Below are 23,671 nucleotides of genomic sequence, written 5' to 3'. Positions count from 1 at the left end.
CCATCAGATTAACTATGTCCTTTTGAGATTGTATAAATCACAGTTTATCAGAAAGGACAATGGAAAGACATTTTGTGCAGAGGGAATTTGGTATGCAGAAATAATCTTTTGCAGAATAAAAGCTGCATAATTCAAATTATATGTTTAGTCACAGGATGTTCTTTTTTCAGATGAACAGAATGTAACACACTTACTATGCCAAACAACTGGCAGACATTATAGACTTTTTTTGAGCTGCAGAGGGAAATGGACAGTATGTGAAAAGGGAAGGTAGAAAATTGTTGACATACACCAACCCTCAGCAGAGGGTCTGTCACAAGAATATCTCCCCAAAGGGCTAGCTAAAAAGAAAGTAATGCAAGGTAAGAATAATTTCTTAAAAAGCTATAAAATGGCTTGTTCTATTTCAGTGAGGACAAGACAACTTTGTAACATGCAAGGCTGAGCTTTTTATATGGTACTGGAAGATGTCACACACTCATCTCTATGCAAAAAATGGTCTTCTGTGGCAAAGAGGTTCTGGGCTTTATAAAAACCCTCTACACTACTTCTCATAACTCCATGTTTTAAATGCACCTCACTTACCTGGAGTAGCAAGGAAAGATTAAATTTTCCCAAGGTAGGCCTGGCATGGGTATCTCATGGACTAGGAGCTTGTGATCACCTTACCATGGTGATTGAGTGAAAGCCAGAATAATGTAGTTTAAATAAATTTCATTAATCTCTTTTATCTAAGAGCAGATGAAGTATTTTTCATATGTTGTCTACTGATTTTTCACTGTAATATTTCAAGTTAATCAGAAGCTAATGGAAAAGAATGTCAACTCCTACATTTGACTGATAAATAGCATGCTACTTTACTCCTGGAAGTTTGAAAAAGTTACTCTCATGCTGAAAATAAATTCTAATCAGGACTTTAGAAACAGTTGGTAGAGACTATCAAAGTAACATCTTCAGTTGCACCAGTCCTTCCAAATGATGGGTGTTCTGGAGGTCACCTTGTTTAACCTAAGGCTTTATAAATGATTTTTGTATAAATAAGAAAAGCTATTTCTTTGAGACTGAATCCAAAACCTACTTGGGAAAAACAATTTGGTTTTGATGAATTGTAATCTCTTGACTCAGTGTTTTACAGGAATTATACATGGAAAAGAATAGTAGGGCACTCCATGAAATTATTGTGACAGCTAAAATCAAAATCACAATAGCTTCAAAAAACATATTTTTGAAAAATACCTTTACTTTTCAGTGCTGAGTGAACATATGGAATGAAGCATGAAGTTTCATAATTTTTTGGTGTGTAATCAGTGCACAATTTTAATTTGGCATATTTGAGACCACCATTCTTGTTTGCAAAGAGAATACCACTAACTGGAGACAGTCTAATTAAACGGCCTAATTAGCATTAAGGTTTCGGCAGAGATTGAACAGTTTTTATTGTGTCATTATTTTTGCCAGGCCACAGGAAGCTTTTTATTTTTCCTTCATGATCCTAAGGTTTTAAGAAAAAATATAGAAAGCTGTAAGAAAAAGAAAATCTTCAACCCTTCTGGAAATCAGGGATTTTCATTACAGTGCAGCCCGAGACAACAACTGTAGATTTATAAAGATGGGGTTTTTCCTCTGAACTCAAAGGTGTTTTCTCTGGAGATGGGCTCTGCTTCAGGCTCCTAGGAGACAGTGTCTCACCCATGAGATATCAGATTTCCCTCTGAACTTCCATGAACCTGGGACCGGTCATACACCTCTGTGTGCCCTGAGAGCCCTGCGAGGCAGCAGAAAGGCTGATAAGGAGCTCAGGTCCCCTTTCTCCTTGCCTGTGGGAGATGTTGAAATTGAGAACCTCGAGGTTCTCAGGGAGCAGCAGGGATGTGCAGGTGCCTGGCCAGAGTCCTGGGGGCTGTGCTGGCTGTGCTGGCCCCTGCTCTGGTCAGTTAGCCAAGGGGCTACCCTGACCCCAGTGCTTCCCTGTGCTGCAGCAGAGAGCAGGCACTGTGCCACAAGGAACCTTACTGCGTTCTGCTTGGGTGCTCCTAAACTACCCCCTAGCAAATCTGAAGATTTGAATGCAAAGATTAAGGGTTTTTTCCAAATCTTTACAACTGTCTCTAGCATCAGTACTGAGAAAAAAGAATAAGGCAATTATTTACTTAAACAAAACTATTCCTGACATGAGGGAGTTATTTTACATCCTTATTTGCAAAATGACTAAGCGCATTGTTACTTTTTGCCTCACGTTCACCTGGTTTGCTTGGCATTATCTGCTACTTAGAGTTTGAGCCAAATGGTGAGTTTGTGAATGTTCAAACTTTCATATGCAATTACTTTGGTACGGGAGAAAAGGAAAATATTATGCAGAATACTGATCTTGCTTTGTGTTTGAACACAGAGTAAAGTCCTTTTGTTTAAGCATAAAGTACAAATGTTTACCTTGGAGCCTTGTATAACTTTAATTAAAACACAAAGTCATGCCTTTGAACCTCTCCCTCTGAGTCATATAAAATGAAATCTCAAAATTAAAATTTCTGTGAATGGTAGTTTGTTTTGCTCTATTGCTAATCTTAATAAACACACTGCAGGTTAGTCCCATTTATAGTTTTCTGTCTGATCTTCTTAAAATTTATTCTGTGATCAGTTGTGGTCATGTTTCAGCACCTAGCTAATTCTGATTAGCATTATAATCTAGTACAATAAAAGCAGTTTAATCAGAAATTGCAAATGAGACTCAACTGCATCTACTATAATCAGCTATTTTGCTGACATTGCTTCAGCAGCAGGGTTGTCGAGCACAGAATGAATTAGCTATAGATATATGAATAGCTTTAGGACATGTTTGATACTGATTTAGAGAAGAATTTGCATAAACAGCAGTTAAAACTTAATTAAAAGTAAAAACCCTGTTGTATGCTTCTAAGGTTGAACAATTTTTGCTCAATTTAATGGTGAGGTAATCTGTCCTCAACTAATCCTTTCCACTCACTCAATCTGTCATAACCACAACCTCCTGCACTATGTAGACAGTGGCTATAGGTTCTATAAGCACCACAATAATTTACAGTAAGTCTAGCTGCTAAATGTCCATGGTTCAGCACTTCATTAATTTATATATATATATATATATATATATATATATATATATATATATTACATTTCATGACTGAAACATTTACTATTGAAAAACTACACTGATCATGTATTACAAGACTCATGGGTTTTATTAAACTTGGGAGTCTAGATGAGTAACAGTAGGCAGAAATTGGAGTTTTTTTAACTTAGCAGACTTGAAAACAAAGAATGGTAAGCATTAAATGAATCTAACAAACTGGAATGATATATTAGTTTGAAAAGCATTCAATAATAAGTCTGGGTTACAAATTGTTTTCAAATAACATGAACAATAATTTGGCTTAGAGGCTAGTTTGTTATAATAATTTTTCTTCCCTTTGTCCTTGTTGAACTAAAGAAAATACGTCAATTCATTTGCATTTATTGTTCCAGTTGCATTTATTGACACTGAGATTAGCTCAGTTGGTTAGAGCTGGGTGCTAATAATGTCAAGGTTGTGGGTTTGATTGCTGTGTGGGCCATTCACTTAGGAGTTGGGTGAACCTTGTGCGTCCTTTTTAAATCAGAATATTCTGTGATTAATGCATCCATATGGAGTCTTGAATTTGTGTTATCAGAGCAAAGTATATGAATGTAAAATTTTGTCTAGTCAAAGTCTTGTGATATATATGGCAAAGTTTTTGAAGTCTTTAGTAAATCCAAGTTCAGGTTAATTTTTAGCTAAACATAAAAACAAAGATCCTGTTCAGAGAAGTAAACAGAATGCCTAATGAGAAACAGGCCACATATGTTTATATAAAAAACTGGTGGAAGTCCATATAAGCTGGACCAAACTTTCCCGTTAAAATTCCCATTGCCTTTCAAATCCCACTTCATGATCATTATCATTCAAAAAAAATCTCTCCAGAGAAAACCTGAAAGTAGTTTTCATGTTGACATTTTAAGTACATGAGGTGAAAACATTTTAAATTGAAAAGGATCTTTTCCTTACAGATAAGGAAGTTAATAAATAGACATTTAATATAAATTCTAAAATATAACAATATTCAGTAATAATCAGACTTTTTCCAAAGAGAACATGGTTTAATTATTTTTTTGACACACTGTATCCTGAATGCAATCTACACATATTTAAGCCAGAAATGTTCCAGCTGTGCAGGTGGATTTCAAAATTTACAAAAAAATGTAATACACAATTGCACTGGAGAATCACATTTGGATGATGTAAGCAAATTATTAAGAAACTAGATTATTAAATAGAGTCAAGAAAAAAATAAAAATTCTCCAGATCTACAATCCTATAACATCAAGTATTGTCCTCATTAATGGATAAACAAATAAAAGAAATGTGAATAAAGCAATGATTATTGGAATGGTAGTAAGATGCTTTAGGGGTTTTTTGTTCTTGATGAGCAAACAGGTCAGAGGGTTGGAATTCTGTCATTTCTCACTGTCTTTTCTTTACTCTGGAAGATAGAAACAACATATTTGGCACTGAGAAAAATGTCTGTGGAGAAATGGGATAGCTTCCTTTTATTCCTTACTATTTTAAATGTAACCTGCATTCCTAGCTCACAAGCAACAATACTTATGTAATATAAATTGCAGCTTTTTAGGTTCTTTTGGAAGGGAGGTTAATATGGTTGTGCTTTATTATTCCTCAGTGTTTACTGTTACATTTGATCTCTTAAGCAAAGAATACTAGAAAACCACAGATAGGAAATTGTTTTTCCTGTACTGTAACACAAATTAAAAAAATAACCATAAAAATATTCCTCTGTTACAATCACATAAAAAAATGAAGGCTCCATAGAAGTAGAGTAGTTGCACTTTTGACCATTTCCAGTCTATATAATAACAGTTTGAAAATTGTGCTTGCACTGGGAGTTTTGTTTGACTTGCAAGACTAACTGTATGATTATTTTAGCCCATCTTGCCTTTAATCCTTCTACTCTTGGCAAGTTTGATCATTTATGTATGTTGTGTCCTTGTGCTTCAACACAAAATCTTTTGACTCAGATAAATTCAGTATTCTGTAGGTCTTGAAAATATACCTGACAAAATAGCATTGGAGTCATTATACTTTTCACTTTAAAACAGGAAAATGGCCTGAATTGCACATCCAGTCTTATGGACGTCGAAGCCTTTTTTGTTTTGGTTATTTTGTTTTTGTGGTAAGATATCTTCTCCTGGATTCTAATCTTTCAATGCTTATCCCTCACTTTCTCTAAGTTTTTTCTCATTGTCTATACCAGAGTTTTTAGTATTTGGAGCTAGAATTTTCTTTTTTACTCTCAATTTTCTCATTGTCTTTTTTTCTTATAAATCTTTTAGAGAAATGCCTACATGGACATTGACTCTTTAAATACTTCTTTATGGCAAAAGTCGGCTATGGACTTAACTGATGGGAGTGAGCTGGGAAGGGGCAATGGAAATATAGGGAATAAATTTGTTGTCCCACCTGCCAATTATACAAAAAAGAGGATAATCTCTTCTTTTGTATACTGAGTGTACAGTAGCTGGTTAATCTCCTGTTTTCCTTGTGCACATTTTCAATGAAGTTTAACACAACCAGAAGCAATCTCAGCTGGAATACCATTACCATAAAGTAGTACAAATCATGATGTTGAAATACAGTGCAGTGAAGAAAGAAAGTAATTGGGTACCAATTGATTCAACAATTTTAGGTATTAAAATTCGACTTTTTCCCCCATCTTTTAACTTTCTTCTGCTAGATAATGAAATTTCAGATTTAGTTCCTTCTTTGTCATATAAAGCAGTCCAATCTCTTTGTAGTTTGAAACATTACCTGCTAATAACATTGAATAGATATTTTCTTTTTTGTACCTGTAGTATTTATAACTGAGTGTTTTTATCTCAGTTTGAATCTTCCTGTCAGACTTATTTTAAAACAGAATGCAGGTTGAATTAGAAAAATGTAGCTTTCAAATGTAAGCAAATGCTTTACCTTCAAGGAAACCAAAAAATGAGTGGCTCAAAATCTTACAGTAAAGAAAAAATGATGATAGCTGGGCAGTCAATCCATGTTTGTGAAGAATTCTTTCCTATATACTTGAGCTTTCATTACTGAATTTATATTTCTGATTTATTGAAAATTATTTACTGAATTTCAGTTTGACCTAGTCTCTGACTAAAATTATTTAATATCTTTATTATTGTCATACCTAAAGTACTATTTTGATGATTCTATTGATTCAACTTGAATATGTCTTCAATGTAACAGTTATTTTAATACAAGAATGGAATATTTAGAGTTTTGCATTTATTTAAACACCATTTACTCTGGGCTATTGCCATTAATTGTGGATAAAATGACCATAACATTTTTGTACATCTCTTTCTATCTTATTACTCTGTTTCAGTGTTCATGTTAGGATGAGGAAATTTAATTCCAAGTTTAGGAAACTATGCTGGAATACATTATCCTTTTATAGTAATTATCCACATATTATATACATTATCTTTAAAGTAAATACATCTCTTACTTATTGATGTTATTCCTTAACTAGTACCATGGTGTCAAAAAATGACTTGTATGGAGAAAAGGACCTCAGAGATTCTAGACTTGAGATCTGGAATTCAGGATTATTAGAGAAAAACATTGTTGTATCTAATTCTGTCACATAAATTTCTTCATAAATTTAGGGCTTAAGGCGTGTTTTTCTAAATGTGCATTTTTCAAGATTTATTATAATTCTGCTGACTTTGTCTTTTTTTCACTTCAGAATATTTTCTTCCAGTCATGGCTGGCCAGTGCCGCATATGTAGTTCCTATATTGTTGCCGCCTGTTCATTTTGTTCAGGTTATTAATGTAAATGGTTTGTTCTTAATGTTGTTCCCCCCATGAGTTGTAATAGTTTTACCCACTTGTCAGTTTTGTAAACCCCTCCCCTTTTTCCTGAACCTTCCTTGTCCATCACCCTGTTCCTGCCCCTGAACCCCATCAATCTATGTAAACCCCACCCCTTGTTCTAGTTCCTTCCCTGTCATTTATCCCTCACTCGAAGCCCCATTGGCATTGTGACTGCCGCCCCTCCCACGTGTTATTCCTATTGGTCCCCAACATTGTAAACCCTCCCCCCAACTCCTCCCCTGAGATGCCCTGATTGGTTCTTGTGTTTGTACCCTCCCCACCTTAAATTGGAGCGCACGGAGGTGCTCCTCGCTCAGACTGTCCTACCCTTGACCTTTCCAGTCCTTCCCCCATCCACTGCTCCCGACCCTAGAATAAAGCCTGGTTTCTGGAGAGAACCTGGGACTCTGAGCCTCCTCCTTGCCTTCATCGGGCACCCACGACGCACCTGAGACCGCAGAGCTTGGTGGCTCGCAGGCTCTGAAGGTTCGGTCTGGGACAACGAGCTCCCAGACCGTTCCCCACTCTCGGCGCTGCCAGCGGCTAGAGAGCAAGAGCTAGCCAGGGCGAGGAGAGCCGCGGCGAGGGGCAGCGTCAGTTGGCGCCCAACGTGGGGCCTCTACAGCCCGTGGAGACCCCCGGAGGAGTCTGTGTGGACTTATAAAGACTCTTTGGGCGGCGGCTACCCTGGTTGCAGCAGGCCGGTTTCTGTCCGGCAGCGCTCCCAGGGGAAGAAGCGACAATCTCCCGGTGCGCAGGAGACCGCTTCTGGGGTGCTCGGACGTCTCCCACAGCCCAAGTCAAGACCCGGTAAGTATTCCCCGGTGGGGGAAAAAGGGGGTGTGTGTGTGGCCCCTGTGAGTATTGTGTGAGTATTGTGTGTGAGCTGGGTCTTGACCCTTATTCTTTTGTTTGTTAAGTTCCCGTTTGCTGTTGGGAGGCGGTGGAACTGCGGAGCCGGGGGATAGAAGATGGGCGCACGTTTGTCGGCTCCGCAGAGGGGGATTTATTTCCAAGTTGTGGGTCTCCTTGAGGGTGGGAAGCACAAATATTCACGTGGGTTGGTTAAGAGGCTTGTCCGTTGGCTTTTTCTGCATTTTCCCCATGTGTCCTCCGACGATGTTCTTTCTGTGTCGTTTTGGAATTCGGTCGGGTCCAAATTAACGGCTTTGGTAGTTCAGGGGGACAAAACAGCCGCCAAATTAATCCCGCTTTTCGTTCTAATTCGGACTGCTTTAGTTGAAAAGAGGGAAATGCAGAAGCAGCCAACGCAGCCTTCCCCAGTTTCTACAGTTTCCCCAGTTTCCCCAAACCCCTGCTCCTCGTCCCTTGTCCCTAAGTTGGGGGAGACCTGCGGAGCAACCCGTAAAACGCAGGGCTCCGAAGTCGGCAGTAGTCTCCCTGGCTCCCCAAGCCTCCCTCAGAACCCTTGCCCCGGTAGCCCTGGCCAAGCTGCCGGAGCCCTTACCCATTCCCCTACTTCCCCAGTTAATAACTCCAAGTTTTCCCCTTTCCAAGTTCCAAATCCCCAAGTTGATAAAGTTATTGCTCCCCAGTTACTCTCCCAGAACCCTGGTTCCCTTACACTCCCTCATTCCCGGTGTTCCCCTAAATCTTCCCCTAAGTCTCCTCATACCCTACTTGATTCCCAAAATGGCCCCCGAGGGACACAAGATGGCGGAGACCGCATGGTCGGACCCCTCTCTTGTGCTCCTTCTTCCCACAATCCCTTCCTCCCCTCAAAGTCCAACCCCTTCCTCCCTAGCTCCTCCCTCTCTTTCTACCCTGACCCCTCCCACTTATCCACAGATGGTTCCTCCTCCTCGGGGGTGTGTCCCCAAGGTGTTACCACCCAAAACTCCACCCCTTCCGGCCGTCGCTCCTCCCTTCAACCCTCCCCCTCAGTCGGTCCTCCAGCCCCGCCTCTTCCGGCTTCTGGTTCCCACGCCCCTCCTCCCGGTTCCCACGCCTCCCCTTCCGGTTCCCACGCCCCTCCTACCAGTTCCCACGCTTCGGGAACCGGAAGTGACAAGCCTGAGGACCAGAACCCAGAACAGGTTATTATTCCCTTGGCCGCACCGGTTAGTTTTAGAGGAAGGGGGGGGAGGTACCGAGAATGGGAACCCTTCTCCTTCCAAACAAAGAGGGAGCTGTGCAAGGCTCAGAAGGAGTTCGGCAGGAGAAGTGAATATTTTAAAGGCTTGTTAAAGGCCACCTTCTCCGCGAACGAGATGGTCCCCCACGATTTAAAGGAATTGTTTGCCTGCCTCCTTTCCCCAGCTGACTATAGGTTGTGGAAACAGAGGTGGAAGAAATCGTTGGAGGCCATCCTTCCTGAGCTCCTGCGCAGCGAGGAGACCGCGGTTGACGCGGATGAAAACCCCCTCTCAATAGATCACCTGTGCGGTGAAGGGAATTGGGGAAAGCCAGAAGAACAGGCCAGGGTCTTACCCCGGTCTGTCCTAATTAAAATAACAGAGGCCGCTGAGAAGGCATTTAACATCTTGCCGGGGGGGGAACCCCTCACGAATTTCTCTAACATCAAACAATCCCCCAATGAGCCCTTCAATATTTTTATTAACCGCCTGCAGGAACAGATAGAGAGGCAGGTTGATAGACCAGAAATGCAGGAGCAGCTGATTTTAGAAATGGCTAAAGCTAACTGTAACGATATGTGTAAGCAAGTCATTTTTAGCCTGCCTATGTATCCGCCGCCCACCTTGGATGACCTCATTGACGCCTGCGAGAAGAAGGTCCCGTTAATGGGGGCGTCCAGGGTGCCACCACCACCGCAAGCGGCCAGGAGACTACCAACAGCTGCAGTGACCCAGCACCCACCAGGCCAACTACCACCACCAGCTGGAAGGCCTCTGCAGTGCTACCGCTGTGGGCAGCTGGGACACATGGCCCGGAATTGTCCTGCTATACTTCCCTGCCCTAGACCTGCGAGGGGCAACATGGGGGGAAAAGGGGGAGAGGGAGTTTTTAATAAAAAAAACTAGGAGCGCGGCGCGAACCTGCCCCGCGCGAAGCTACAAATGGGGCAGGTATCGCAGAGGGGGGGAAGAACAAAAATCGGACATGGCCTATTCACTGGACGAGACATTTGGTAACAACGCGAGACATCCTCTTCCGGTCCCAGCGCTGGACGGTAGTAGCTGTGGACCCACTGGAGGGGAAGACAATGGACACCGGACGTGACAGTAAGTGCATCGCCATCGGGGACACCAAGCACACACCCCCGGAGATTGAGATTTCGCCGATCACCTTTTCGGGTGGTCCGGAGAACCTCATTCTCCTGGCGCGCTGCACTCATCCACCCTTCTTTTTGCCCAAGGGGCAAATCATTGCCCAATTCATACCGATACCTGAGCAGGTCCCAGTAGACGACCACGCACCAGGCGTCTACTGGGCAGAAGTGGTGGGTGAGGAAAAGCCCATTCTGGACTGCAGCGTCAAGCAGGGTGCAGAGTCCTTTCAGATGAAAGGACTGCTTGACACGGGAGCGGATGTGACGATCATTCCTGAAAGGAGATGGCCGTCACATTGGGAGTTGCAACCCGTGGCAGGCAAGATACAGGGTATAGGGGGTACCCAATTGGCAAGAATTTCAAGGAGCGTGGTGCAAATTGCGGGGCCGGATGGGCAATTGGCAAATTTACGCCCATTTGTTGCTGACTATCAGGTTCCCCTGTGGGGAAGAGATCTCATGTCCCAGTGGGGGGTTAAAATCGAGATCCCGAAAACCCCTCGGGATTTTTAGAGGCGGCCACTGTAGAGCGCCCTTTCCAGAAATTAGATTGGACAACTGATACAGCGGTCTGGATTGACCAGTGGCCGCTGAGAAAAGATAAATTAAAGGCGCTCAACGAACTCGTGGAGGAGCAACTTAATAAGGGAAATATAGTAGAAACCACAAGCCCTTGGAATTCCCCGGTCTTTGTTATCCGTAAGCCGGGGAAGGATAAGTGGCGGCTCCTTCACGATCTTCGTGAAATCAACAAGGTCATTGTGGACATGGGACCCCTTCAACCAGGGATGCCTACCCCTACCATGCTCCCTCGAAATTGGAAATTGGCAGTGATTGATATCAAGGATTGCTTTTTCCAAATTCCCCTACACCCTGACGATGCCCCACGGTTTGCCTTCTCGGTGCCCACTCTTAACCGAGAAGCCCCAATGAAGAGATACCACTGGCGAGTGTTACCCCAAGGAATGAAGAATTCGCCGACCATCTGCCAGTGGTATGTCTCTTCATTGCTGTCTCCCGTTCGCGCCAAAATGGGGGAGGTCATCATCTATCACTATATGGATGATGTCCTAGTGTGCGCCCCCCATGACGATATGCTTACTCAATCACTTGACCTAGTGGTTAGAGTTCTAACATCTGCAGGATTCCAGCTCCAGGAAGACAAAGTTCAAAGGATGCCACCCTGGAAGTATCTGGGACTGAGGATTACTGAGAGGACCATTGTTCCTCAACAATTGGCTATCAACAGTAATCCAAAGACTTTGGCAGACCTTCACTCCCTGTGCGGGACCTTAAATTGGGTCAGGCCTTGGCTGGGCCTCACCACCGAAGACCTAGCCCCCCTCTTCATGCTTTTGAAGGGGGAGAAGGAGCTTAGTTCTCCTAGGACCCTGACTCCAGAGGCGAGAGAAGCACTGAGGAAGGCACAAATTGCGTTAATGGAAAGGCAGGCACATCGATATGAGCCGACCCTGCCGTTTGAGTATATCATTCTGGGAAGGTTGCCGCACCTGTGTGGGCTCATCTTTCAGTGGGATCAAGGCTCAAGGGACCCACTCTTGATCATAGAGTGGGTATTCCTGAGCCATCAACGATCCAAGAGTATCACCCGGCCACAAGAGCTGGTGGCTCAGCTTGTCAGGAAGGCTCGAGCCAGGCTCAGGGAGATGGCAGGGTGCGACTTTGCTTGTGTACGGGTGCCTGTCAGCTTGTCTCGGGACAGGGCGTCCCCAGATAAGCTGACAAAGGAGATGTTTGAACAGCTGCTGCAGGAGAACGAGGCTCTCCAAATCGCATTTGACAGCTACAGTGGACAAGTTTCAGTCCACGCCCCAGCACACAAATTCTTCAATGCTAAATTTAACATCATTCCAAGCTCAATTCGGAGTCGAAAACCCCTCAAGGCCCTGACAGTTTTCACTGACGCATCTGGAGCATCCCACAAGTCAGTTGTGACTTGGGTGGATTCTCAAACTCAGCGGTGGGAAGCGGATGTTAAGTATGTGGAGGGATCTCCACAAGTTGCTGAGTTGGATGCTGTCGTCAGAGCTTTTGAGAGATTTCCTGAACCATTTAATTTGGTTACAGATTCGGCATATGTTGCTGGGGTGGTAGCTAGGGCAGAGAATGCCGCCCTAAAGGAAGTCTCCAATCCGCAGCTATTTGAGCTGCTTTCCAAGTTAGTCTTTACCGTTTCCCACCGAAAGCAGCCATTTTTCGTGATGCACGTGAGGTCGCACACTGAACTCCCTGGCCCGGTAGCCGAGGGAAATGAGAGAGCTGATTCCCTCGCTACTCCTGTCACTATGGCTCAGCTCCCTGATGTATTCCAGCAAGCCAAGCTGAGTCATCAGATGTTCCACCAGAACGTGCCTGGGCTGGTCCGCCAATTCCACCTGAGGCGAGATCAAGCCAGAGCCATCGTGGCCACATGCCCACACTGTCAGTCCACTGCAATGCCCTCTCTGGGAGCTGGGGTCAACCCCAGAGGCCTGGGGAGCTGTGAGGTGTGGCAAATGGATGTCACACACGTCCCAGAATTCGGCAGGTTCCGCTATGTGCACCTTTCCATTGATACCTTCTCAGGTGCTATCTATGCCTCTGCCCACACAGGGGAGAAAGCCGAGCATGTATGTAAACACCTCATGCAGGCTTTCTCTGTGCTGGGGGTCCCCAAAGAGATCAAAACGGACAATGGCCCAGCTTATACCTCCAGGAAACTGGAGGATTTCCTGCAAGAGTGGGGAGTGACACACAAGAAAGGCATCCCACACTCCCCCACAGGCCAAGCGATTGTTGAGCGAGCCCATCAATCGCTCAAGCGCGTCCTTGTCCATCAAAAGGAGACAGTAAAGGGCTGCACCCCACAAGAACGGTTGTGCAAGGCCCTTTACACCCTAAACTTCTTAAACTGTTCAGATAGTGATCATAACCCTCCAGTGGCCCGGCATTTTACATCTGCCAACAGCTACAGGTTGCAGCAGCGCCCTCCAGTGCTGGTCCGAGACCCCGAGACCCAACGAATTATGGGTCCCTTCGATCTGGTGGCCTGGGGACGAGGATACGCCTGCGTTTCCTCGCCCCAAGGACTGCGGTGGATCCCACAAAAGTGGGTGAAACCGTATGTCCCAAAACATCCAAGCAGGCCGCCAGATCAATATGAGGGTGCTGTCCCGTCCGAATAGGTCATCTCCGGACCCCCCAAGGAGGAGGAGGAGAAAAACCCCAAATCTTTATTTTAGAGATTCCTCTTTTCAGTTGAGTTATGTTCTGTGTTTGCTTTGTTTTAGAGAGAGCCATCCTTGAAGACATGACAGCCCCAAGCGTCGCCAAGATCATCTTTAGTGTGATGTTGGTAGTGGCCCAGATGGAAGGGTGGATCGTGCCTCAGCCAAAGCAAAATGTGTGGGTCATGTTGGCGAAGTCCCTGCAGCGTGACGAGCTGTGCCTCTCCACCGGAGCAGCGGGAAACCCAATGTCAACATGCCTGGTGGGGATCCCTTTGAAGCCTGAAGAGTTTCCCGACTCCCTTACTACCCTGCTCCATGACGCCAACCGGGGAAGGCCGGCTCAACGTGTCGTCCGCTCAGCGCCGATGTATAAAATCAGAAGGCCAGCGAAGAACCCTCTCCTCCTCTGGAGAGACTGGCAAGCCACGCTGGAGAAGGCGACCGTTGAGCCCCAAGAGTTCGACCTTCTGGATTCCTCCCCAGCGTCATTTTGTGTTCATTTTCGTTATTACCCTTCTAACCCTGCCCCCTATCCCAAAGTGGTGCAAGTCAACAAGCAGTTCCAGGCAGCCAAGTGGTGCCAGAACATCGCACATGTGAAGATGCCCTCAACCCTTAACCCTACCCCTCTTCAGTTGCCCAAAGGTTTATTTTTGATCTGTGGGGATCGGGCATGGGCAGGCATCCCCTCTCGCCTTCTCGGAGGGCCGTGCACACTGGGCCGGCTGTCCTTGTTTTCACCCAACACGACCCAAATCGAAAATTGGAGCCAAAAGAATAATTCGGCTATCAAGAAGCGCAGCCTGGACGACTTAGACCCAGACTGCGACTCAGAAATTTTCCATTGGAGTAAGCTAAAACGGGTAGCAGTGTCTGTTTTTCTGCCCTGGTTGGCCGCTGCTCAAGCCCTTGGAGAATTAGGCCAATTCGAGTGTTGGGTAGTAAAACAAGCAAATTTAACGTCAGCTGCGCTAAGCGACCTCCTCGAAGACGAGGAAATCACCAGGCGAGCCACCCTCCAAAATCGGGCGGCCATAGACTACCTGCTGCTCCTGCACAACCACGACTGCAGGGAATTTGAGGGGCTTTGCTGCATGAACTTGACATCAAAAAGTCCCTCCATTCGCCAGACCATCGAACAGATGAGAGGCATAGTCCACCAGATAAAACAAGAACATGAGGACTGGGCCACCAACATCTTTTCCAACTGGGGACTGTCTGGATGGCTCTCATCCATCCTGAAAACTGTTTTATGGATTGTTTTCATCATTTTTATAATTTTGGTTGCGTTCGCCATTTTGAAGAGATGTTTAATTCAATCTGTTCTCCACCTTGTATCTCCTCCTCCCCAGGTTAATTTTGTGGATGCTCCTTCTCCTTCCTCCTCGCCTCCACCCTCTCCCTCCCTTAAAGACTGGTTCCCTGAGCCCTCTGCACCTCCTGCAGATGCAACCTCCTCTTTCTAAAAAAGAAAGGGGGAGATGTTGCCGCCTGTTCATTTTGTTCAGGTTATTAATGTAAATGGTTTGTTCTTAATGTTGTTCCCCCCATGAGTTGTAATAGTTTTACCCACTTGTCAGTTTTGTAAACCCCTCCCCTTTTTCCTGAACCTTCCTTGTCCATCACCCTGTTCCTGCCCCTGAACCCCATCAATCTATGTAAACCCCACCCCTTGTTCTAGTTCCTTCCCTGTCATTTATCCCTCACTCGAAGCCCCATTGGCATTGTGACTGCCGCCCCTCCCACGTGTTATTCCTATTGGTCCCCAACATTGTAAACCCTCCCCCCAACTCCTCCCCTGAGATGCCCTGATTGGTTCTTGTGTTTGTACCCTCCCCACCTTAAATTGGAGCGCACGGAGGTGCTCCTTGCTCAGACTGTCCTACCCTTGACCTTTCCAGTCCTTCCCCCATCCACTGCTCCCGACCCTAGAATAAAGCCTGGTTTCTGGAGAGAACCTGGGACTCTGAGCCTCCTCCTTGCCTTCATCGGGCACCCACGACGCACCTGAGACCGCAGAGCTTGGTGGCTCGCAGGCTCTGAAGGTTCGGTCTGGGACAACGAGCTCCCAGACCATTCCCCACTCTCGGCGCTGCCAGCGGCTAGAGAGCAAGAGCTAGCCAGGGCGAGGAGAGCCGCGGCGAGGGGCAGCGTCACTATATAGCCTAATGGAAAGTGCACAATAACAGCATTAGATTTCCTTTTATTGTAGTCAGTCAATCTACACATTCACAGTAACTTTTCTTTGCCTTTTTTACTGCAACTGTGCTTTGTGTTTCTGGTTAAAGTGATTTTCCATAATAACCTTCAAATTGTTTTCCTGATCAGTGTGCTAAATTATTGGGCCATTTGCCACATATTGTATAGCTTGTTTTCTTGCTGCAAGCCTAATTATTTTGCGTCTTTCTGTACAACAAAACACCTTTACCATCTGCTATGTTGTTCCTGTAAACAATCAAAATCTAACTTAGTTTGTACCATTCAACCTTACTCGTTCCATCTTCTAATCATCTTTTATCATCTGCAATCTTGAACATAGTGACCTTACTTCCATGTTTCTCATGAATTGATTCAGCAGCGAAGTCCTACAGTCAGACTGACATTTTTATGCTTCATTTCTACAGTCAGAAAGGATGTGCCCTCATCAATTATTTTTTTACTTCGATTTTTCTTTTTATTTTTCTCTTTTCAGAAGTAGGTTACCGTAATTATTTATACCTTGAACCTTAATGTGCATTATTTCTCTCTGGGTTCAAATCCTAGCAAATATGATTTTTATATCTGAGTGTATATTTTACTTTTTTTTTTATGTGATAATATCTTAATAACTGGGCTTATTAGCAGAGCTTTGAGCTAGATTTGGTGGAGGGAAAGGGATATTGTCCTGAGTGTGAAGGAGGAACAAAGAAGCAACAACCTTCCCTCCAGGAAGCAAGAGTTAGCTATGATGTCAAACTCAATGAATCTAGTACAGAAAAGAAGTTCCTGTCTACTTGTGCAGTGCCACTGAGAAAAAGCAAATTACTCTAAAGTAATATAATGAAGAATTCAGTATGCTCACACAGAAATTAGACAACAGAGATGAAAATTCATAAGAGGGATAACAGGGATTATACCTTACTGGTTGATAAACCGTCTACATATAGGTGTGTGACAAGAAAGAGAATGAGATGTGCACAAAAGACAAGAGAATTATGAGTTATAGAAGATTTGATCTCTATAACAATCCAGAAGTCTTCTGCCACTGGCAGATGACAATGAACTATTGTTTTATTTTCACTTCATACAAGGCATATGGAAAATGAATCTCTTACAGGATTTTTTTCCTCAAAACTGCATAAATATTTTCAGAAAGAAGACTCTCTCCTTTAGAAATGAATGACAGTAATGGATCTGAGGCTGATGCTCCACAGAGGTAAGTCTGGAAGTGCCTTAGACGTCTTCATGGTCCCTATAGATTTATCAAACGTTCTTCTCTCTTCTGAGAGAAGGAACTACTGAGTACTTCCATTATTCTTGCTATCTTTTTTCTCTATATACTCAGAGGAAAAGGGGACACCATGTTTTTTCCAGTGGACATGTTACATTACTTTGATGAAAAATGGTTTGTAAACTTCATTGTTTTACTCTCACTATATTTGAAAGATTTATGTCAGAGTTCTCCAGTGAGGAACAGAGAAGACACTCCAAAAGATATGTGATCAAAATTATATGTAAAATTATAATTTTTAACTACTCTAATTCAGTAAAATTGTATGAAATTTATACTTATGGTATAAAAACAGTGCTCCATTGTATTTTAGATAAGCACAATATATAGAAAAAATTGGACAGATAAATAACCTTTTCATAGATTCATAGATACCACAGAATCAACCGAGGTTTACTAAGGGGAAATTTTATAGAGGCTAAGATCCATTAAGTGGATATTGTTCCCTTTTCACCTGACCCACATTCTGTAGATTGTTCTTCATATGTGGCTCAAAAAATAACAAATAATCTCATTTTAATTCAAAGATAACCTCCCATCTCCCACCAAAATAATCTTTTACAACAGTTTAAAGCACTATGCTTTACATTACAGGTATTTGTAAGGAAGAGATACACATATCCTACTTTCATATGTACATGCAAAGTCTGAGAAATAAGAATGACCTCTTTACAGATTTTTAGAAGAATTTTTAAAGTTACACTGACATTTACAAAGAAATATATTTGTGGTGACTCTGCTTTGAGAATTTTATTCATTTTTACATTTCAACTTATTCTAGTCATGCTTTGCATGAATAAGCTTTTTTTTTTTTTTGTACAGAGAAGAAAATAAAATGCTTTGCAATATTTTTGCAAAAAGCAAATTTAATATATGTCTGAGTAGAACTCAGATTGGTATGAACACTTCTGCGGTATCAAATGTTCCCTTGCAACATTGTAAAAGCTTGCAAATTTCTATTCTCTGGGCCAAGAAACAAATTGGTAATTTTGCCTCTGAAGATAAAAATTGAATTATGTCATATATGTTTAATAATTAATGTGCTCTGTATACTAGCTGCTTAAAATAGTTCAAATGCTATATGAGATCTAAATGTGATTTTTGTTACAACTGAATGAATCACCAATATGTACTTCGTCAGTAATATGCAGAAACCACTGATATTTAGAATTGCTTTTTGCTCAGGCATAGTTTATGTTTACATAACCCCAGTGGTGAAATAAACATGAAAAAAACATCTGTTCAAATAAATTCAGAATTACTAAATGACTTGCTCACAAATGACACCAGAAGGAAGGCTCATGGGAAAATGTTAACAAACAGTAATGTCGCATCACAGCTTCTATAACTTTGTCTCAGCATGGCACACCACAAAGCAAGCTGTCTGCTGGTTTCATAAAATTATTTGGAAATTGCTTTTTGTTATGCACTAGGATACATTTTTCAGAAAATGCTATTTTATTGTTAAAGTTGAAAACTGTTTTCATTTATTTAGTCAGTATACAGTGTATTGCTTTTAGGGAATGGTGGGTTATGAGAAGCACTGGAGTTGCTGCATGTTGCTAACCTGACTCCATCAATGCTTCCACACACATGACAAGAACTGATGAACACAAATGATGAGCAGCTGTCACTTCAAAAGCTTTCTTTGCAATAAAAAAGGAAATGTTGAGAGGGGGGTAGAACATTGTAAATTTAAGGCAAAAATACAGGCTGTTCATGATACTGTTGAAAAATCAAAAACCAGGTTTCCAGTTTTATTTAAGATTTTGCATTACCAGAAGGCCTTTCCTCAATGTCTTATGGTCTTATGTTCTTTCTGGTTCCACTCTCTACTGCAAGGCCACCTAATAGTGTTACCTCTCTGATTTGCATGGATACCTACTCAGAGGTAAGGATCCACATGGTGTCATCCATTCTTGTTTTGTTGGAGGCAGAACAGGGCAGATGGGGAGCTGTGCAACTCAATTGGCTTTATGTGGGATGCTAGCAGCTAACTTGAAACATAAACCTTGCTCAAAGCTCAAACTAGCTAGTCACACAAAGTCACTTCTTGGTGGTGTAAGCAGAAGGAGAAACACTTGCCAAGATGGTACTGAAAGATCTCTGTGTTTCTTATTACTGTGGTAATAGACTCATTTCTGATACTGCAAGACCTGATTGCCTGATCCCAATAGACCAGAAAACTTACTCCAAATCACCATTGTGGTCTCCTTTCTTCCAGCTTGTGTAAAGTGGACAACTGATTGTTTTAATCATACACGGCCATGTCTTCTGCAGCTAGTGCCTCTGTAATACCCTTGAGAATGCCAACTCTTGCCCAATCTGCAGGAAGAATTTCACTCACAGACAATATCATCCCATTTATATATAAGGACTTATATTTTTCAGGATAGAGTCAGCTGGATATCAGGGCAAAACAAGCCTTTAAAGGTATATATTTGAGTCCAGTGGTGTTTCACAGTGGCAAAAACTGACAGGTGATGCATTTTTATTTGTATGTCATGTTTGTTATAGGTTTTTTTTCCCTGGTTTTAACAGTATTCAAGTCTGACTGTCCCATTTTTTCTGGACTCTGATAGACAAAATGGTCTATCAGGTGGAAATAAAACTATTGGTTTATATTAATCGGAGGAATTAATTCTTTTTATCACGATGTAGTCATTGATTTGGGGGGAAAAAGACCCCCAAGACCCAAACCTTTTCATTCCTGTGGGCTGTGTGTGTTGCTGTAGTCTGTTGCTTTAAGGGTAAAGAAATTTAACATAAATTGAGGCTCTTCTGTGTCTCTCTGAAACAAAGTGAGGCTGTGGGTCTTCCACTTCAGTCCTCCCCTTCAGACACCCTTCAGTTGTTCGGCTTTCCTTGAGCCCAGCCCACGTTCATCTCAACCTGCCTCATCCATTCTGCCGCAGCTGCAGAAGCACAGAGTGCCCTGCCCTTGGCCATGCTGTGTCAGGCAGCCCCTGGGCCATGTGCAGCAGGTGCCATCTCTCCAGCCTGTCAAAGCCCTTCTGCAGGGCTGCCCAGCACGCTGGGCTATCGCCCGCTCCTCCAGCCTCCTGTGTCAACAGACTCGCTCAGGACGCCTCTGCCCCTTCATCTGAGTCACTGATGGATAAGGAAACAATCCTGGACCCAGTGTGAACCCTCAGGGCACTGCTAGTGACAGGCCTCCAGCCAGACTGTGCTGCTGATCACAAACCTCTGAGATGTGCCTTTCAACCCTTTATTTGTTTAGCAGGAATTTATAGAGCATGTCCACCAGTATTGTTTGTATATGCAAATGTGCTACGTCAGAGGTCTACTTGAAATCTTACTGATTCTTCAAGGATCTTCCAAATGCAGAATTGCTGTAAGCTTAGAGTTGATCATAATTTTGAATTAACACTTGAATATCAGCTTTTAACTAAAAGAAAGAACTAAAGAAAGTGATTAGTGGTCATTCATTAATGATTATGTGATTGATTAATGATTCAGTTCCATTATCTAGTCTAATGCAACTCAAATGGCATAATGAGAATTATTAAAAAGTACAGGTTACAATACAAGTACAGTAGAATAACAAGTTATTCTACTTCAGTTGGTACAAAAGTTGCCGACATAAAGAAGTTAATCCTTTACACCTTCCAGACCTAGTTCTCCCTTCTATTATTTTATATGCATTATTATGTTATCAGCTGCTTACTTTGAATGCAATCTATTCTGTCCCACATGAAGCAAGAGCAAGTGAAAAATGACTGCAGTAAAAGTTGTAGCTGAATACCTACTGCAGGAGCAAACTTTTATTTTTGGACTCAATATGTAATTTCTATTTATTGGTGCTTAATTTTATATTTTAATTTCTAATAAATTAAATAAAATATATCTTATAATATAAGTATATTTTTATTTTATATTTATAATATATTAAATATATTATTTTAATTTTAATTATGAATTATATTTACATTTGAATATAAAAATAATAAATTAAATTAAAAATGTTTTAAAATAAATATATTTAATAATTTATATGGACAGAAGAGTTGCTGAGATAATTATTGCACATGGTTTCTGATAGTTTAAAAACAAATTACCTCTTTTCCCTTTGGATGTTTTAGACCAGGTAAAAAGTATATATCTTTTTATCTTGCGCAATATAACTCCATTTTAAATTTATCTTAACTCAAGAGGATGATGACCCAAATTTCCATGGCATTACTTCAAGTATTTTTATAATTTCTAGGCATTGTTCTTATAAGGCCTCATTTTATAGAAACTGCTTTTAAGTGGAGAGGTTTGTTTCAACACAGACAAAAGGACTGGAACAGGATAGCATCAAACCTGGAAGAAAAAAGAATGGAACCCTTTCCCCCAATCAGTCCAAGATCTGTAGAAAATTTTGCTTGAGAAATGTGAGCTTTTGAGATTTGACATAACAAAGAATTATTAATAATAAATATATCTATTTACATTCACTTAATTTTTTCCTTGTTGCTGATAATAACATACTGGTTTCCATTATGGAGATCTTCTTGCCAATTTTTTTGTGGAGCAAAGTCAATAGTGAATAAAAGAAATTCTATGCAACTCTGAAATACTATTGTAAATGCATTAAAATATTTGATGATATTTTGAATTATAAGAGAAAAAGACATTTAAAATTATAGAATAATATTTTTATTACAGAACCTTCTTATGGAGTTCACATATTACTGCTTGGTATTTGTAACCTATGAATAATACAGCAGTTTTAATTAGTTATGAAGAAGGAGGTTAGGTCACATATTATAATATTATAATATAATAATATATAAACATTATAATTTGAAATTGGGCTCACTTTCATATGTTAATAAAACTATTCTTTTTCCTAGGGTAGATGTCAATTTTTAGCAGAATATTATTATTTTTGGGTCATTACTGGATAGTTTAATGAATATTTATTTTCCACTGCTTACTGCTTTTCAATATTGTGAAAACTGATGTATTCTTACATAATATGGAATGAGATAACTTCTTTGGATATTACAAGATATGAAGCCAGGTTTATGTCTTCAAATAGATGACTAGGTGTGGAATAGCATACATAGAAAAAAAAAATATATTGCATGAAACTCTCATTTTACTGAGAGTTACAAATAAGACTGCCTGGAGGATACCTGACTTTTAAGTAAGTGGTTAAGATGTATCACATGTAAGTGGTTAAGATTAATCCTTTTGTGAACTGAAAACCAACAGACTTTCAAATCTAATAAAGTATACAGAAAGACATCCACAGTGTTCTGTAGGAGGAAATAGCTGTCTTGAAATTTCAATTTGTAATGATGGAACTGTCTGAAGAATCATTAATTTGTTTTTCTTTCTAACATTCAAAAAATAAATTAACAGCTATTAACAGCCAAGATTAAGACTGCTATTTTAGTTGCCAAAGGAAAGACCCGGTAGCTAGTCCTGCCTCCTTCCCAGACATCTTTAGAAATGAGGAAATAATGGAATTATTTCTACTACTACCAAAGCAAATCTCATCTTCAAGTATCAGGATTAATTTTCTGAGAAATAAGTATTATAATGACAGATGAAGATTTATTTTTTTTTGTGTGTGTATGTCTCTAAATGTTATTGATATTTCAAATTCTCCAGTCTAAATTAATTTTTCTCTTTATGTCTTTATAAAATAAGTTACAGTCAAGAGATATCTATTCTGTTGTTACTGGAAGTATGTTTAATTTTATCTCATGTTTTCTTTACTTTTTTGTTTGTTTGTTTATTTGTTTGGGGATTTTTGTTGTTGTTGTTGTTTAAATTTTGAAGAGGGCTTACTTGGTCATTGGAATTACCTAATATTAAAAATAGTCATTAAAGGAATTGTTGTTGTTTGTTTGGGTAAATATCACTGTTCAGGTTTGAATGTGAGCATTTGCTTGACTTTAGCTGTATTATTCCAAACAAGGAACCTCCAAACTGCCACTTCCTTGAACTGTGTCCTACAATAGAATAGGATTAGATGCCATCAGGACTGCCTAATAGGAAAAATATATCTGCACATTAGGATGGATCTGTGATTCTTGTCCTAACTATTAACCACTCCAAAAGCTTTTTCACTGACTAAATGAAAGAACTACCATTAACATGATTTTAACCATATGATGTATTTTGTCAACTAAGTAATGAATGTCTAGATTTAAGTACCTGAATCACTCACCAAATCTTTGAAAAGTATTAAGGTCAATGATGTAGTTGAATGTATTTATTTTTTTTTATTATTTTTTTTTTAATTAAATACTTTCAGCTGATGTAAAAGGATGGCTCTGTAAAAGCCATGAAAGCCTTTGGATACAGGATAAGGGTAAATTAAAATGGAAATGTAAGCTATGTTCTGCATGAGCCAAAGGATTTTAGAGATGATATAAAGGATACATCAACATCTCGGGGGACTGATGATTCAGTCTTGAGGTCCATTCAGTCTACAGCCACTTTACTAGGGTTATACTTTTGTAGTTCCAGTAAAATAGGACAAGATAAATCCTAATATAATTATGTTTAATGGTTAGATTTACCAGCTTTTCAACTTTTATCTTTTCTGTGAAGTAGATGTAATTTACGTTTGGTAACAATTTTTTTTTCTCCTCTAATGGTTGATTTCAGCCTTTAAATAAAGCATTTTTTTCTTTCTTTTATCAACTGCTAAAAAGCCTCATATCCTCTTATCTGCACTATTTCTTCTATACAATGCTCTTGAATCATGATTTTGCATCTCAACTAAGATGGAGAAAGA

General features: G+C 41.1%; 2 protein-coding genes across 2 annotated transcripts; both read left to right on the top strand.

Annotated features, from left to right (window-relative positions):
- Positions 1 to 8,194: 8,194 nt before the first annotated feature.
- LOC147653010 (uncharacterized) lies at positions 8,195 to 9,943 on the top strand. Its single transcript, XM_086889419.1, has 3 exons — positions 8,195 to 8,632; positions 8,751 to 8,845; positions 8,944 to 9,943. The coding sequence occupies exons 1-3, from the start codon at positions 8,195 to 8,197 to the stop codon at positions 9,941 to 9,943; spliced, it is 1,533 nt and encodes a 510-aa protein (XP_086745545.1).
- Positions 9,944 to 13,377: 3,434 nt separating this feature from the next.
- On the top strand, positions 13,378 to 14,925 carry LOC147653009 (uncharacterized). The gene has a single exon (XM_086890270.1). It carries the CDS (start codon positions 13,457 to 13,459, stop codon positions 14,885 to 14,887), a length of 1,431 nt encoding a protein of 476 aa, XP_086746396.1. The 5' UTR covers positions 13,378 to 13,456; the 3' UTR covers positions 14,888 to 14,925.
- The last annotated feature ends 8,746 nt before the right edge of the window (positions 14,926 to 23,671 follow it).

Source organism: Cyanistes caeruleus, chromosome 5 (genome assembly GCF_971803275.1).
Source record: "Cyanistes caeruleus chromosome 5, bCyaCae1.hap1.1, whole genome shotgun sequence".
Taxonomy (NCBI): domain Eukaryota; kingdom Metazoa; phylum Chordata; class Aves; order Passeriformes; family Paridae; genus Cyanistes; species Cyanistes caeruleus.
This window is presented reverse-complemented; position numbering and strand designations above follow the sequence as displayed.

Excerpts from the sequence above, each read along its gene's own strand:
- LOC147653010 (XM_086889419.1), top strand. The coding sequence starts at position 8,195 with ATGCAGAAGCAGCCAACGCAGCCTTCCCCAGTTTCTACAGTTTCCCCA. Across the intron at positions 8,633-8,750 it reads AAGATGGCGGAGACCGCATG|ATGGTTCCTCCTCCTCGGGG; the intron begins GTCGGACCCCTC and ends ACTTATCCACAG. Across the intron at positions 8,846-8,943 it reads CCCTTCAACCCTCCCCCTCA|TTCCCACGCTTCGGGAACCG; the intron begins GTCGGTCCTCCA and ends CCCTCCTACCAG.
- LOC147653009 (XM_086890270.1), top strand. The coding sequence starts at position 13,457 with ATGTTCTGTGTTTGCTTTGTTTTAGAGAGAGCCATCCTTGAAGACATG.